Source organism: Macaca nemestrina, chromosome 4 (assembly GCF_043159975.1).
Source record: "Macaca nemestrina isolate mMacNem1 chromosome 4, mMacNem.hap1, whole genome shotgun sequence".
NCBI classification, from domain to species: Eukaryota; Metazoa; Chordata; class Mammalia; order Primates; family Cercopithecidae; genus Macaca; species Macaca nemestrina.
Genome location: NC_092128.1, coordinates 36994777 through 37013200, shown reverse-complemented (window position 1 = coordinate 37013200; position 18424 = coordinate 36994777). Strand labels below are relative to the sequence as shown.

At 36.3% G+C, this 18424-nt stretch overlaps 2 protein-coding genes across 5 annotated transcripts in view; one reads left to right on the top strand and one right to left on the bottom strand.

Moving 5' to 3' along the window:
- The window catches only part of LOC105475258 (protein tyrosine phosphatase receptor type Z1), a 193121-nt gene extending 189273 nt beyond the window's left edge, over window positions 1–3848 (top strand). For all 4 annotated transcript variants that reach the window (XM_011730358.2, XM_011730351.2, XM_011730371.2 and 1 more), the window contains 3 exons: window positions 573–715; window positions 1551–1686; window positions 2894–3848. In XM_011730358.2, coding sequence (XP_011728660.2) covers window positions 573–715; window positions 1551–1686; window positions 2894–3034 — 420 coding nt within the window. In that variant the 3' untranslated portion in view covers window positions 3035–3848. The remainder of the gene's footprint in view (window positions 1–572; window positions 716–1550; window positions 1687–2893) is intronic.
- Window positions 3849–16361: 12513 nt separating this feature from the next.
- The window catches only part of LOC105475252 (aminoadipate-semialdehyde synthase), a 69317-nt gene continuing 67254 nt past the window's right edge, over window positions 16362–18424 (bottom strand). Inside the window, exon 24 of the mRNA XM_011730338.2 lies at window positions 16362–17840. Coding sequence (XP_011728640.1) covers window positions 17722–17840 — 119 coding nt within the window. The 3' untranslated portion in view covers window positions 16362–17721. The remainder of the gene's footprint in view (window positions 17841–18424) is intronic.

Here is an 18424-nt window from a genome sequence, read left to right as displayed (position 1 = left end):
TATCATTTTTTTTAAGTACACTTTTGGAAGCTGGGGGTAAGAGGTTTAAGGGATTTAATCAAGTCACAGTCTTGTTGGTCACTTAAGTAAGAATCAGAATCGGGATCCGAGTTGAGCCTAGATCTCTATCTCCTTGTCAGCGTTTCCTTCACTGTGTCATACAATCTCCTTCTTTTACTTAAGCCTGAAGAAATATATGAAGAAAGTGTATGCTATTTTCAAAACAAATTTTAACACCAGCGATTTTTTTTATAAATTTGAAGTTAGCAGTGCAAATACATCTTTGGTGCATAGTTTCATGGTTTGTAAGCATTGGCATATTTCACCCACTGAGTTTATTTTTAGAATAAAAAAAGAAATTACATTTTTTGATTCTACCGAGTAAATCTATGCATGGTATATGTGGCATCACAACTGTTTCTTCCTTCTGTGGTGAAGAATGTGCTGCAACTATGGCTGCTCACTCATGCCTGCCATTGGGTTTTATTACCTTACTGTAATTCCTGATTTTCCTCAATGATTCCACTCCTCGTAAACTGTCACTAACGATACTTTGTTTTTTCTTCTTATAGGATGATTATGTACTTGAAGTGAGGCACTTTCAGTGTCCTAAATGGCCAAATCCAGATAGCCCCATTAGTAAAACTTTTGAACTTATAAGTGTTATAAAAGAAGAAGCTGCCAATAGGGATGGGCCCATGATTGTTCATGATGAGTAAGTTCCGTATGTAACATTGTTTCACGCCTGCACATTCTCTGGGCATATGTATGTTTCTGTTGTCTTCAGACAAACCTAATGCTTTGAACCCACTGTGATGATTCAGCCATGGTGGATTATCTGCATCTTATCAATAAAGTTAACACAGAACATTTTTTTTTTTTTTACTTCACTTAAAGTCCCTGTTGAAGACAGAGAATGGGGTCATGATCACAAGTATCTTCTCTTGCATTTGATGCTGAGAACACTTTGTATACTAAGTCAGTGTTTTAGCAGTGAAATTTTACAGGAACCAACCAGAGAGTCATTTTCAGTCATTGATTTCCTGGCATAGAAGTGAAATTGATAAGATTTTTATTTTTCAGGAACAAGAAACTTTATCCAGTAAATCTTAGGATTCCATTATAAACAAATAAAAAATGGATATGCTGAACTTATGTTATAAATATATAAAATACAGTTTGTTATATATGTATTTATACATATATTATATATGTATTATATAATGTATAATACATATACATTATATATGTATTATATATGTCTTTATATGATACTCTGTTTTTTATTATTGCTAACCCCTTTCATAGTATACAAATAATAAACCATAAGCAAATATTAAACTTCTGTAAAGTATGCCACTACTAATATCATGAACACTTGGCAGTATCTCAGATTAAATCATAGTTCTTTGTGCAAAAAGCGAAGAGAGACAATTCATTAAAACTTTCAGTGTTTTCACTGCAAAGTTGTCAAGGCTATAGGCTTTGAGAGTTCTAAATGTGAGTGGTGCATCTCAATGGAGTCTTTGTTCTTTTCCTTTTTTTACAAGGCACGGAGGAGTGACGGCAGGAACTTTCTGTGCTCTGACAACCCTTATGCACCAACTAGAAAAAGAAAATTCCGTAGATGTTTACCAGGTAGCCAAGATGATCAATCTGATGAGGCCAGGAGTCTTCGCTGACATTGTAAGTAACAAGGCAGTGAACCAAATTTTTCACTGATGGAGTACTACTAACTTCCTAGAGGCTGCTGAAATCTTACCATGTATCAAGAAAGATCTTATTAACTGATAACATTAGTATGTAGTTTTCAAGCTGAATTACAAGTCCACAATCCATAGAACAACAGACATTTAAAATGTATACTTCAGAAAATTTATGGATAAAACTTTTAAATCTCTTGTTTGCCTTTGCGCACAATAGTTAACAATGCAAATAAGCTTAGGTGAATGTAGAAGTCATAGGCTCATCTTCAGCTCTTTGGTCTGTTTAAGGACCTTATAAAGGGACCTTCTTCAGAGCCCCAGCCCAGACCATTTGGCAGGAGGTCAAGGTTATCTTCGTGCACATGCACTGCAGAGGAGCCCCTATTAAGTCTCATTCAGGGCCGCTGAGTTGTATCAAGCTTGTACTGGGTGAAACTGCTTTCTGGTGATGCGCATTTTGCGAATGCATTTAATTATGCACTGCTTCACCTGTAGGCCTAATGGTTCTCAGCTATGATGCTGCTCACTGGTTCAGGTTCTCTGTAGCTGCCTGTCCCCAAACTGCCTGAGATGGCATCTGTAAGAGAAAAACTGTTTTATTCTTCCATGTGCCACTACTCTGAGACCACAGCAGAGCAGGTACTTAACTTTGCTTATAGCAGGGCGTAGGACCAGTCGGGCTGATAGAATGTGAAATTCTTCTTATTGGTGAACAGTGTATATTGTGAAGGATTGCATTCTACATGGGTCCCTGGGCTGACAGTACAGTCATTCCTGAGATCTTTCCATAAAGAGGCAGACCCAGTGGATTTTCTAACAAGTAGAGAAAGAAGAAGAAACTCGTTTCTGAGTGAGTTACAGGTGCCCAGTGCCAAACGGTCTCCCCGACAAGTTAACAGAACCCTGTCTCATCACCTTCTGATTTCATGGATAAGAATTAAGTACTTATTGGCAAATGTATGTAGGTTAATTTTCTAGGTCAGTGAATGGTTTGCCAATTGCAACATTAATTTAATCAGAAAGAGACATCAGTATAGGTTATGTACATCTGCTGAGTATAACAGTGCCCTTAACACATTGCCCTTTCATGAACACTGCTGAAGTGTGTCTAAAAATATTTATTCTTTTTAGAAATGTATACCTTCACTGAGCATCCTGTTTATAACCTCCCATCTTCTGTTCTCTAGGAGCAATATCAGTTTCTCTACAAAGTGATCCTCAGCCTTGTGAGCACAAGGCAGGAAGAGAATCCGTCCACATCTCTGGACAGTAATGGTGCAGCATTGCCTGATGGAAATCTAGCTGAGAGCTTAGAGTCTTTAGTTTAACACAGAAAGGGGCGGGGGAACTCACATCTGAGCATTGTTTTCCTCTTCCTAAAATTAGGCAGGAAAATCAGTCTAGTTCTGTTATCTGTTGACTTCCCATCACCTGACAGTAACTTTCATGACATAGGATTCTGCTGCCAAATTTATATCATTAACAATGTGTGCCTTTTTGCAAGACTTGTAATTTACTTATTATGTTTGAACTAAAATGATTGAATTTTACAGTATTTCTAAGAATGGAATCGTGGTATTTTTTTCTGTATTGATTTTAACAGAAAATTTCAATTTATAGAGATTAGGAATTCCCAACTACAGAAAATGTTTGTTTTTAGTGTCAAATTTTTAGCTGTATTTGTAGCAATCATCACGTTTGCTAGAAATATAACTTTTAATACAGTAGACTGTAAATAAAACACTCTTCCCTATGATATTCAACATTTTACAACTGCAGTATTCACCTAAAGTAGAAGTAATCTGTTACTTATTGTAAATACTGCCCTAGTGTCTCCATGGACCAAATTTATATTTATAATTGTAGATTTTATATTTTACTACTGAGTCAGTTTTCTAGTTCTGTGTAATTGTTTAGTTTAATGATGTAGTTCATTATCTGGTCTTACTCTACCAGTTTTCTGACAGTGTATTGTGTTATCTAAGTCATTAACTTTGTTTCAGCATGTAATTTTAACTTTTGTGGAAAATAGAAATACCTTTGTTTTGAAAGAAGTTTTTATGAGAATAACACCTTACCAAACATTGTTCAAATGGTTTTTATCTAAGGAATTGCAAAAATAAATATAAATATTGCCATTAATTTGTGTTTGCTTGTGGAGCATTGTGCTGAAGCGTGTGTGGCAGAAAATTGTGGACGTGGGTCCCCCTATGATGATGGCACCAAAAAATAAAAAATAAATAAAAAACTTTTTTTAAAAAAGCTAGTAAGATGGGACAGGGTTTAGAGTGGTGGGTCCCAAACTGTGCATTGAGGTACACAGGGAAGTCACAAAACTTTCCATTTGTGAGGAAAACATAGCAATATGTGCAGACACTGCACAGACTTTTACTATTGAATTATTTGAACTTAACCACTTAATGAACAGAACAATTATGTATTTCTTTTGGCTTGGGGAGTGCTATGACCTCAGTGTTTATGTCTCCCGACAGTTTCTCCCCTTACCCTCAAGGTGGTAATATTAGGAAGTAGGACCTTTGGGAGGTGATTAGGTCATGAGGGCAGAGCTCTCATGAATGAGATCAGTGTCCTTATAAAAGAGGCCTGAGCAAGACCCCTCACGCCTTTCACTGTGTGAGATTATGTTGAGAAGACAGCTATCTGTAAGAAAGCAAGCCCTCACCAGACGTCGAATCTGCGGGCACCTTGATCTTGGAACTTCCCAGCCTCTACAAGTGTGAGAAATAAATCTATGTTTGTACGCCACCATGTTTATGGTATTTTGTTACAGCAGTCTGAATGGACCAAGACACAGAATTATGAAAATGTTACTGATGAATTAAGAGCATCATGTACCAAGAAATGTTGGGAACTTCCAGTTTAGAAACTAGCTGGGAGTTAGAAGTAGGCAGATTTGCTAGTCAGAGACTCCAATACAAGCAAAGGTCTAGGAGGGGATTAGAAAAGGCATAGACAGACAAGGACTAGGAGGTAAAAAAATTCCAGAATGGAAAAAGAGAAGAGGTCCCATGTTGAGGCAAATCAAGATCCAAGAGCCACGTGGAACTGAAATGCAGGAAAATTGAATCATTAGTATATCAAGCAGACTTTGATGCTTACAGCAGTCCCCTCCCTCGGCCAGGAGTGTTTTAGAATACTGCCTACAAAGGAGCTCACTGATCCCTAAGAATGCTCAGCTCGGGGCCGAGAACAGGAAGCCAGAGAAGTTTTGTTTAAACCAGTGGCTCTCAAAATGTGATTCCCAGATTTGTGGTATCGACAAAATCAGGGAACTTGTTAGAAATGGAAATCTCAGATTCCCATCTAACTATCAGAAACTCTGGGGGCCAGGGCCCAACAATCTAACGCATGCTAAAGTTTCAGAACCATTGCTCTGTAGCAGCAACACTTCAGGGAGCCTCCAGCTACCTCAAGCAATATCAAGAAACTTTCACCATGTCTTTAAAATAGAGTTAAAATTAATTAGCTTTCCTTTTTATGGGAGCTTTTCTTTTAAAGCAATAGTCATGGGAGATATGAAATAGAAATAGGCACACAAAAAAGTCCCATAAATAGTAGTGCAACAAATCCCCAAATGGTGATAAGCGCCACTCTACAAGGTACAAAAAGAATTAATGTACTTCTTATTTCCCCTCCCAGGGAGGAAGGACACAAGGTTAATTTTGAATTCCTTGGCTGCTTTTCTAACCTTATCTCCTTGTCCTCTTGTTTTACAGTTTTGTTTTATCACCACCCACAATGTCTAATCATAAGCTGATCTGAATCAGTAGTACATGTCACCTTAATTGTTTTGTCTATTTTTCCCTTAGCCTTTGTCCCAAGAACAAGCAGCCTTTGAGGAGATACAGAATTTTTTACCCTTTAAGGTTATTTATTTAGTAATGTGACTTACAGAGTCTTGTCCAACAGAAAATAATTATGCAGTAACATGTATATCATATCAATTATGCATTCTTACATAAATGTTAATAAATATATTCTGAAACAGATTAAAAAGAAAGTTCCTGTCAGATACAGTAACATTTTTTCTTTCCTTGATCCTTAACTCTGAGGCAATAATCAGTTATGAGACAAATGAAAATAAATGAAGCCAGGTAAGTCAGTCAGGTAAGTCTCACTCAATTATTTCCATCTGACACCAAAATTTCATTCCTTGTGTTTAACACATTCACAGCTTTTTTCCATATATTGTTTTATTTTTATAATTGTGGTCTCCTTGTGAATACATTTTATGCTTCTTTTTATAGTGATATAGGCATTTTTTATTACACATAATTTATAAGCCTACCATTGCCAAGGCTATATATTATTCCATTCTGTATAGTGGTCTCAAAGAAGGGGACATTTGACACTGTCTGGCAATGTCTGGAGATATTTGTGATGATTACAACTTGCCAGAGGGTGAGGGGTGCTACTGGCAACTACTGGGTAGAAGCCAGAGATGCCACCAAACATTCAAGAATGCATAGGACAGTCCTCACAATAAAGAATCACCCAGAACACAATGTCAATAGTGCCAAGACAGAGAAACCCTATTCTTATACTATGGCTCTTGTAATCATTTTCCTAATATTGGTGATTTTTTTTTTTTTGACAGAGTCTCGCTCTGTTGCCAGGCTGGAGTGCAGTGGCGGGATCTCAGCTCACTGCAACCTCTGCCTCCCGGGTTCAAACGATTCTCTCGCCTCAGCCTCCCAAGTGACTGGGACTACAGGCGCAAGCCACCACGCCTAGCTAGTTTTTGTAGTTTTAGTAGAGACGGGGTTTCACCATGTTGGCCAGGATGGTCTTGATGTCTTGACCTCATGATCCGCCCGCCTCAGCCTCCCAAAGTACTGGGATTGCGGGTGTGAGCCACCATGCCCAGCCCCTCATATTGACTCTTTAGGCTCTTTCGAATCCTTCCTATTACAATACAATGATAAACATTTATTTGTGCAGAAAAGCTTTTCACCAGGTTTAGGATTATTCCTTAGGACCAATTGTTGTGTTATTTGGGGGAGCAGATAGTATGAACATTTTTACCTTACTACTCTTTCACTTTCCAAAAGAGTTAGACTGTTGAGACCTCCACAGCAGGGTGTTAGAGTCCTGTTGTTTCACTCATGGGTTCAGGTCTCTGCTCAAATATCATCTCAGAGAAGCATTCTCTGATCAGCCTGTCTGAAGTGGCATTCCCTTCTGAGAAATATTTAGCAGTAGCAATCAGAAGAGACTGAGTCATGCGCACCAGCAGAATGTCAGCCTGTCTCTCCGCCACCCCCACCAGGACCTCTTGGTCTCTTTATCATGTTTTATTTTTATCCATAACACTTCTTGTTTCCTGACATTATATTTGTTATTTTTCCCTTTCATTGGTATATAAGCTCCATGAGAAAAGGAGCCTTGACTCTTTTGTTAACCTCATATCCCCATATGTAGAACAGTGCCCGGCACACTAACAGCAGTCACAGTATTTTAGGTGAATGAAAAAAAAAATGCATTGATTTTTACCTAAAATGAAAATACTGTCTTTAATAGTCCTTTCCTTGTAAACCTGACACTGTATAGGCAATGTTACTTAACATAATAAATTTACTAGCTTTGGCAAAATATCTGTTCTTTGTTTTTTTCTTTGGTAACACCTTTGTAAATTACTCCAGTTGAAAAAGGATGTTCTAATGCATCTCCAGTTTTAAATCATGGAGAGCAGTTTTGAAACCTCAAAAGTATTATTAATCAGGAGCATAATCCATCTCTTTAGCTACCTCCATAAGGACTACAGAGTCCATCATAGTTCCAATATGATACTTCTTGAGATACTATGACAGCAGCTTCTTCATATAAAATCAATGCAAATATTTAACAGATGCATGTTCTGTTCAAATTATACAGTGAAAATCTTACTGAATTTTAATATTTCTTATCTGAATGCCTCAAATCTCTTAGTACCTATTGTGACAGGCTATTTCTCTAATAGATAAAACTTGGAAACTGTTACCTCTTTATTAGCAGATAAATTTTAAAATGTGATAGTAGAATTCTGCTTACAAATAGTGCATCAGAAATATTAAGCATTTATTGAATTGAATTTAACTCTTTAGGGAAAATGGAAAATCTGCACATTTGTCAAGATAAACAAAACATGCTTTTTAATATTATAAACCATGATTATTATCATTCGTTTGCTAATTGCAACATATTCTGGTACATTAGCGATCCCTTCCTCATTAGTATGACATGGGTGTGTTAGAGAGGGTGGCATTAAGTGTTAAGACATATAAATGTAAGACACTGCACCAGTTTTAGGAGTCTAAACATCCTCGATATTAAATTGTAGTTACCAAGGGGTTTTTTTTTTTTATAAGAAAAACATTTTTTAAAAAATAAGATTTGGAAGTGGGAGTAAGAAAAACTGTAGGCGTTAAGTTGAAACTTCTTGTTACATACAAAAAAATTATCATCAGTCCATCAGCTGTGACACATTCTAAGCAGGCCACAAGAAGCACAGACTGACCTTAGAGAACTGCTCCAAATATGCTAATTTGAAATATTTCACTTTTGCATGAACCATCCCCCAGTATTTCTCAGATTTCTATTATCTTGTTTCAATCCTAGGAGAGTTGCTTTAGTTCTGGATTATCCATACAAAGAAATGAACTGAGGCAAGTAATTGTTATCCTCATTGCTAATTTATTTAATAAAGCCTGTAGTGAAAACTATCAGCATTAAAGTTCTTTATGAAAAATATTAAAATAGCAAAGTCTGTTATAGCACCTTTACTTCAGGGAAGTAACTTAAGAGACTTAGGAAGTTAAAACTGAATGTTTCCTGGGCTTTTTAGAGAATGTTAAATGAAAAAAGTTCCACATTTTTTCTATATGGTATTCTAGTTTTATGTCCAAGGGGATACCTAAAAAGATTCAATAAAGCACCTAGAGAAGAAAATGAACTGTTAAAAAAATTATTAAGGCTGTTGAAGAAATATTGACAAGGCCAATGAGAAAGATTGACAACTAGGGTAACTGCTGTATTTTCACAGCCAGTCACCCTCTAGGGAACCTTTCTGCAGCAAATTATATTTTCCAAAAACAGCCCTACAATATCTTCTGTCCTATATGTGACTCTGTGAAACTCATCCCATTGAGAAGCAGGGTCTGTGGTCCCTCCTCTTGGATCTACAGTCAAAGTGATGCTACGTGACTTCCAAGCGCAAGTCCTTAAAGAGAATGCAGCTTCTGCCTGATTATCCTGGAATGTTTGCTCCTGGAGCAGCCCCACCATGCTGTGCCAAAGCTGCATAGCCATGGAAAGACCCACGTCAAAGAAACAAAGGCCCTGGCCCGCGGTTCCAGATGAGCTACCAGGCAGAACCATTTTGTCAGCTATGTAAGCAGGCTGTCATGAAATGGATTCTCCAGCTTTGTATCAACACATCTCAAGTGAGGCTACATGGACCAGAGACCAGTTGTTTGCACTGAACCATGCCCAAATTATAGGTTGATGAACAAAATAAGTGACTACTGTTTTAAGACATTACATTTTGGGGTAGTTTGTTACACAGCAATAGTAACTAGAACAGTTACTACACTCCAAAGCCTAAAATGCTAGAAACTGTATTTCCCAGACTCCTTTGCAGCTAGGGTCCTGGATGAAGTATGTTCCACCAAATACAGGGAGTCACAGGTTTGGAAAGACAGACAGTGTTATTTACCATGCATTGTAATGTAATATTAAATGATTTATCAGGTATTTACTCATGCTTTCTGACTTGCTGGCTACCCTGTAGATGCTCTTACACAGATTTAGAAAACAGAAATTCACAGAAGCCATCTTCCTGCCCTCTTGCACCCTGCTGGTAAGAAAAGTTGTAACAATATAATTTTTCTGCAACAGGGTTCTAATACCTAGCATTGGAACCATGGCAGTAAGGGCAGTAGCTTCTGATTCTAGCTTCCCAATCATGGTACCCTAGCTATGTGTATACACTCTTGGTCTTCGTGCCTTGTATGAGTTTTTCTTTAAAATACCTAGAGTGGTTTCTGCTCCCTGCTCCAAATTCAGCAAACTGGAGAAGAATTGTTAAATGATGCTATGACCATCCAATCATTTTTTTCAAGTATCTTTTCTTCTAATACTGCAGTAGCCTCAGAATATGTCTTCTTCTGGCCCTTTCCCCTTTCTCTGATTCATTCTCAACACTCAGTCTAATCTTTTAGAAGCACAAAGCTGATCCTATCTGCCCCCTGTATTGTCAACCATGAAGAGACCTAAACCTATGGTTACACAATGATGTTGATAGTCAGGGCTGGCTCAAACTCATACTGATGCTCTTTACCCACCCTCACGGTTTGGGGAAATTTTCATATGAACTCCAGGAAGGAACAAATGATAGGGAAGAATGTATCTCTTTAGCATTACCATCTAATGTTCAAACATAACCTAAATCCACATTACATACAAGCCAAGCCTGTAACAACTTTCCCTTATCTCCACCTCCACCTTCACCACATCTTTGTACCATGGCTTTTAAACACGTCAGTACTATTCTGCAATATATGTATATGCCAGAATTAAATAATTATACCATATATATGGCATAATTGTTTTTATATATAATTGTAATCGCATTTAGTTATACATACAAGTGACATCTCTGTTCAGAAATTATATATATACACAATTATTTATATATATAAAACAAGCAATTACACTATATATGGTATAATTATATACAATTAAAATATATATAACAAATTTTTACAGTATTATATTATATATATGTATATATAATTTCTACTATGTGCTAGGCACCATGATAGGTGTTGAGGACACATAAGAGTCTAGTGGAATCTTAGTTTGGATTACTATAGAAGCAGAACCTGTGACAAGATTTTAATGCCTGTCAGGAGGAAAATGAGTCAGGGAAGAAAAGACAGCTGATAATGGATGTCATATCAGTTAAGTTTCTCAAGTGGATAACTGGAATATAATCCCTTTGTAGAATTCTGGGAGCCCGTAGAAGACATCCACATCCAAATTATCCCATCCAAAAAACTAAGGAGCTAGCCGATTGATATATCAGCACCCATGGGTCATAGGTTGGCTGAAGAGAATGGAAGTGGGGAAGGTCACAAGTCCTGGTATTTCTGGGCTGCTGTGATCATGAGCAAAAAGAGCTTTTACTGTCAAAGAAAGCCTTCAGGCAAAGAGAGGCTAACAGTTGGAAGTCCAAAGGTTTGCCGTGTGATGGTAAGGCCAAGATATGAGTGCAACTGGTGTGGTGGAATAGTTTTGTCCATATGGTGTATGACTCAGCGGGGATTTATTTATTTATTTATTTATTTATTTATTTATTTATTTATTTTTGACCATGGAAAGGGAAATCAAAGACTGCTTTTACTGATGCACAAATAGACCCACCCATGATTTGAAAGGGGTGATAATATTAACACAATCATTATCATCAAAACAAATTAAAACACAAAGGTATCTGAAATGACTTTATAGTAATATGATGCCTTAATAAATTAAGGAAACTGCTCTGAGTGGCTTCTTTCAGTGGGGATTTATTGTCTCTCGCCCTCACCTACCAGATGTCAGCAACACCATGCCCCGAGTCTGTAACAATGAAAAATCTTCAACATATTTTCAAAAGCCTCCAGTCAATGAGATCGCAGAGTAATTTGTGTTATGAAAAAAATAGTATAGGCTCCTTTAGAAATATCTAACTCACACTTGCGAATCCTCAAGAAAGTAACTCCTAAGCTACAACCTAAAAAGAGGACTAGGAGTTAACCAGGTAAAAGTTTAGGGGGAGATGAATATCTAGGGTAAAAAAAGCATAATCCGAAAAGGCTCAAAAACAAGAAAGGGGAAGCCTATTCAAGGAGGCGAACGAAGTTCAAGAATTGGATAATACTTTGTAAGGAGATGGGCAATGAGATGAGACTATAAAGATATACAGGGGCACATTTATGCTGAGCCCTTGAGGCTCTAATAGGTCTGAACTTTATCCTGGGAGGAATGGGGAGACAGCTCAGAGTAAGAACATGACCATATTTGCAGTTTTGAAAGATTAATGTGTCTACTGTGAGGAGTATGGTCATTAGGGGAGTAATTCTGGAGAGAGGAAGGCCAGGTGAAAGACTGTCACAACGATCCACATAAAATGTAATAGCAGCCTGATCAAGACAACTTGTATGTGGGTAGAAAGACTTGGAGCCAATAAGTTTAATAGAGAAGAGGAAGTCCTGATTTGGTGAATGTGGAAGTTGTATAAAAGAGAGCATCAAGGATTTTATAGAGAGCAACTAGGGTGATAGTGGTTGCCAGTTCTTGAAATAAGTAATCACATGAAGGATTCATTTAGGGGACCTGGTGTAGCCCCATTGAGAAATACTAATTTATAGTATAAGTTCTTAAATTTACATTGAGTTTAAGAAGTCTTGGAAATATCTGAACAGGGATGTCAAGTAAATAGTTGTATAGATAATCTGAAGCTCAGGTGAGAAAGATTGGGATTGATTTAAGACGTAGATGGTATTCAATGCCATTAGTAGGATGCATGCACCCAGAAAGAACACATATAGATAGAAAAAAAAAAAACAGGGAAGAAATCCAGAAAACATCAATAATTAACATATGGACAGATAAATAAGAGGATGCAAAGCACCACCATCTTCATTAAGCATCTTACTTGATGAACCATTTGTGCAATTTTCACCATAGTCCAGAACTAAATAGAACCACTGTGCCAGCCAAATATTTTCTAACATTGCAAAAGTATTTTAACAATCCATGCCCCTGGGAGTTGCTATTCTCTCATCTTTTCTGTTGGTCTTCCCCAGGTTTTACAGCACCTATTTCAGTTTCTTTCCCAGCTCCCATTTGACTTCTACTTCCTTTTAATTATTTCTCTGAACTTAAGGAGAATAAATCTTCTTTTATCAATAGTTTGCTATTAAGGCAAGCATGTTTTTTTCCTTGTCAGGGTTATGAGGTTTCTATGGGGGTTTGTTTCACCCTGTGCCAGCTTCACTGTGAATCATGCTTAGATTATTGGAGCCAAGGGTCTGGTTAGTTGTGCCTGCCAACAGCCCAGAATCGTCTCCAGTGTAACAAAGAGGAGCACAATATCAATCCAGCTTCATGAGTTCTCAGGCTGGGAGTGGGATTCCCAGGGTTTATGAATTTGTTAACCAGTGATGTAGCACATATTGTCAATTAACAGGAAACTAGAAGGTACTAGAAACGTTCGATTTTACTACACTGACAACTTACACTGGAGGGTTGTACCCTCTTAATCTAACAAGTTAGGAATGTGTTTTGTAATTCTTACTAATTAATGAAAATTAAGAATGAGTATTAGGTCTAAAACAAGATTGGAAAAAGGAAGTTATTAGATTAATTGTCAGTAACTGACAAGTAGCACTCCAGAACAGCCAGCTTTTCTCACTGAATTCCTTTCAGTGGAATTCAGATCTGGCAGATGTAGTTCCACTGTAAACAATCAGCAAATGTAAGCCAGTAATACTATAAAAATATAAAGACAAAATTAACGACTTTGCACAGGTGTGTAAATTATGCATTGCATCTAAGGGAGAACCAATCATATCATAGACGTTAAAGATTTCTGTATTTACTATGGCAATTTTCCATTAGAGGGTAGTAAAGTGTTTTGCTTGTAATAAATTGTATATTTAGGAACAATTTTTTGACCAGTAAAAGGGTCTTGAAGAAGGAATGCCTTGTTGTAATTTTCAAAAAGACACCATATGGGCTAGTGGTGGCCCTAAGTCATCCATCCTAGATGTTTTTAAAAATGAGGGTGCTCTGAAATTGTTTCAAGTATTCTGACTGTCTCCAAATGACGATCAAATTTCAGTGTTAAGTCTTATCACCTGAGGCAAGTCATTTAACTTTATGAGGCATATTTTCTCTTCTGTAAAATCAGAGGCTTGGCCAAATGATTGTTGTAGTCTTTTTCATCTCTTCAACCACTTTATGTAGCAGATAAATCTATGGCTTGTTTAAGCAGCATGGATCTTTGAGGAGTCTTCCAAAGGTATCCAAGAAATTGAAAAAATATATATATAAAAGTTAATATCTTATTAACTAAACATAAACTTCAGGTAAAAACTGTATTGTAAAAGAGAGAAGAACAACCCACTTGTGTTTTTTGACATCTACTAAGTGGCAAGCATTTCTCTCTCATTATCTCATTAATTTTTACAATCATTGTGGCAGTTACTGTTATCCTCATTTCATAAAGAAGAGAACAGCTAGTATGTTGTAGAGCCATTCACATTGTGTAGTATGATCTGTGTCTCGTTAATCTAGAACAAGGAAAAATTGATAATACAAATATCGGTATTATCTGAAAAAGAACAAAAGAGGCAGAAAGATTTGAAAGATGTGAGTATTAAGTCTACCAGAATGGTTAGACCAAGGGTCCACAAACCGGCTAGAGGGTCACGTCTGCCTATCACTTGTTCTTGCAAATAAGGTTTTATTGAAACACAGCCATGCCTATTCATTTATGTATGGTTTATGGCTGCTTTCACAATATATAGGCAGAAATAAACAGTTGTGATATTTTTGGTAAGCAAAGCCTAAAATGTTTATATCTGACTTTCACAGAAAAAAATTGTGGACTCCTGGTAAATCTGTATGTTGATATGTTTATAACCATAACCTGCTCATTAATTCCCAAATCCTATCACCACCACTTTTATTATTAAAGGTACTGCAGGAAAATTTGTTATTGAGGGATAATGTAGTGTTTAATTACATATAGCTGTGTTCACGCTTACTGACATTGCCTTTTCTATTACTACATTCAACACTAACCTTAGATCAGCTCTTCAATCAGATCCCCTTTAATTCTCATTGTCATCACGAAGCACAAACCAGTTAACTATACTGAGAGCTCAACTGGATCCCAGTTCTTACACAGAGTGCTAGTTTTTCAGTTCCCAATTCATCTGGGCACCATTTTAGATAGAGAGTGAAATCAACAGGACACCAGTTGTATTTCCTAATCAATTGAGTCGAACTGAATGTCATGGTAAGAAAAAAAATTCCACAACAAAATGTTTTTACTTATTAACAGATTATTGATCTCCATATATTATCTGTGACAGGTGGGACCAGGCCTTAATCAATTTTGATTGTTTTCAAACAGCAGGAGATGTTTTCTCAACTGTCACATACCTCACACGTAGTACCTGCTTCTTTCAAGGGCAGAATTAGTTTCACGTGCCAGGATATGAGCACAATTTGTGACGTTTAAACAGGTGCTTACTTTGTATCTCTAAAGGCAAGAGATTTTTTCCCCAAGAAGCAAATAAACAAATTGTATTTGTAATTTAATTTTTTATAACAACTTGAGATAAAATCCACATACCACACAGTTCAAACATTTAAAGTATACAATTCAGTGGTTTTTAGTATATTCAGAGTTGTGCCACCATTACCACAATCAACTCTACAACGTTTACATCACCCCAAAAAAGAAACCCTATACTAATTAGCAGTCACCCCATTTTCCTCCCTCAGTCTAAGCAACCACTAATCTACCTTCTCTTCATATGTATTTGCCTGTTCTGGACATTTCATATAAATGAAATCATATAATATGTGGCCTTTCATGTCTGGCATTCTTCACTTGGCATGTTTTCAAGGTTTTTCCATGTTGTGGTGCATATCAGTACTTCATCTCTTTTTTATTGCTGAATAATATTCCTTGTATGGATATGCCATGTTTTGTTTATTCACCTGTTAGTTGATGGAAATTAGGGCTGTTTCAATTTGGGGCTATTATAAATAGTGCTGCAAAGAACATCTGTGCACAAGTTTTTGTGTAGACACTTGTTTTTATATCTCGTGGGTATCCACCAACAGTGGATGAGGGTTCCAGTTTCTCTGCATCCTCACCAACACTTGATATGATCACTTTGATGATATATCTATTCTAGTGAGTGTAAAGTGATATCTCATTGTAGATCTCATTTGCATTTCCCTGATGGCTAATGATGTTGAGAATCTCTTCATGTGCTTATTGGCCTTTTGCATATCTTCTTTGGAGAACTGTTAATTCAGATCTCTTGTTGATTTTTAAAAACTGAATTATATGCCCTTTAATTATTGTTATAACAATTCTTTATATATTCTAAATACAAATTCCTCCCTTAACTAATACATGATTTAAAAAAAAATTCTCTCATTCTGTGGGTTGTATTTTTGCCTTCTTGATATTGTCCTTGGAAACACAAATGTTTTTAATTTTAATTTACCTATTTTCTTCTTTTGTTGCTTGTGTTTTTAGTGTCATTTATTTAAGAAATCATTGCCTAATTCAAAGTCAGAAAGATTTGCACCATGTTTTCTTCGAAGATACTTATAGTATTAGCTCTTATGTTTAGATCTTAAGTCCACTTTCAGTTAATTTTTATATACAGTATGAGGTAGGAGTCCAATTTCATTATTTTGCATGTGGATATCCATGTTTCCAAGCACCATTTAATGAAAAAGACTATTTTGCCCCCATTGAATTGTCTTAGCACCATTTTCAAAAGTCAGTTGACCATAAATGTGATCAATATTTCTGGACCCTCAATTATATTAGTATTTGATTCTGTCTGATGCTGTCAATTTTGGGTTTTTTTTTTTTTTTTTTTTTTTTTTTTTTTGAGTCAGGGTCTAACTCTGTCATCCAGGCTGGATTGCAGTGACCCAGTTATAGCTCATTGCAGCATCAAACTTCGGGGCTCAAGCCATCCTTGCCTCTGAATAGTTGAGACCACAGATGCATGTCATCACATCCAGCTGATTTTTGTTTGTTTGCTTGTTGTTGTTGTTGTTGTTTGTAGAGATGGGATCTCACTGTTTCCCAGGCTGCTCTCCTGGCCTCTAGCAATCTTTCTGCCTCAGACTCCCAAAGTGTTGGGATTACAGTCATGAGCCACCAAGCTTGACCAATGTTGAAAATTAAATTGTTTTCTTAATATCATTTTTTATTTAATCATTGATACTATATCAAAAGATAACCAATTTCTGTATATTTGATCCTGTACCTGTAACTTTGCTGAATTTATTTATTAGTTCTAATGTTTTTTTTTTTGTAGATCATGTCATCTCCCATCACTATTTAGTTACACTTCTTCCTTTCCAATCTAGATGCCTTTTATTTTATTTTCTTGCCTAATTGCCCTTTCTTGACTGTCCAGTACAAGTTGAATAGAAATGGCCAAAGCAGACATCCTTGTCTTGTTTCTGATCTCAGGGGAGATAATCCAGTCTTTCACCCTTAAGTATGATGCTAACCGTGGGTTTTTCATAGATGCCCTTTATCAGGTTGAGGAAGTTTCCTTCTGTTCCTAGTTTATTGAGGGTTTTTTATTTTACATTTTTTACTGTGAAAGGGTGTTGAATTATGTTAAATACTTTTCCTGTGCCTAATGAAGTGATCTTGTAAATTGTAATTTGATCTTATCTATTCTCATTTCCAAACACTCAAGAGAAAACTGTAAGGAACTACATTTACAACATAAACCATAACTTTACAAAAAGGGCATAAAATAGCATTTTGGCAAAAACTTACAGATAGGTAATCTAAAGGTATCTAACTGTATCAATTTTAAAAATACAAAAATATAACTTTATGAGGAAATTTTTTCTGACTAAAAAAGTAAAACTTCATCTGCTGGTTATAGGAAAATATGTTCTTGTAAGAAAACAGTGGCATAATAAATTAACAAATAGCACGATCATCACTTTCACATACATATTTATAAAATACAGGATAGAATTATTAAAATTCTCTGTTAGTAGCTGACATCTCCTGTTCCAAACATTTCCATATTAAAATACAGATTTATAGTTCAAAAACTACATTGTGTTAACCAAAACATATTATGCTTTATACTTTAAAACAGCACATTAGCAAACCCATTTATCACACACGTTCAGAGCTGTATTGCCTGGGAAGAAAAGAACAAAATATAATTCCCAATTATGGTTTAATTGTACTCTGTGTAGTATATATAATGCCTTCTGCTTTAATTCGCTCCAATATTGGTCCATAGATCTCCTTTGAAAAGGGCCCCATTAGGCCTTTGGCTCCAATTTCACCTGGAAGAAAATAAATGTATAATTACCATTTTAAAGGTAGTGTCAGAGGTTAATTTCCCCATCAAGAGTCTCCACAAAAGCAAACTCAGAGTCAATGAATTCTTGGAGGCCTAGGCATTTTTTAAGTAGCTGCTTAAAAATGTCCCTTAGTAAATTATTACTTAGTCAACACTTTGAAAGCAAAAGGAGTTAATTTTAGATTGAAAGCATAGCCGGACCTAGGGATATTGTCAGAATTTGTACACTTAACTGCATTAATTACTGCCAGGACAATCAGAGAATAAAGTAAAGTAAGAAGTCAATCTGACTGGTCAGCTTAACTTGCTAATATCATATTTTTAAAAAGGCAAGACACCAACAGAATGAGTTGTAACAAGTTTGATTATATGGGCACAGGCACCTGTCAGCATGACTGAAACATAGAACCTGGGCACTCTCACTAGAGGCCACAATGACCCCAACTTCTGTCACTTATTTCTTCACTGATTCCTCAATAACTAAGTTGGTCATTGAATTTGATATTAGCTGATATGCTACTATATATTTTTTTCATTATTTCACATTTATATGCTTTGATATTTTCT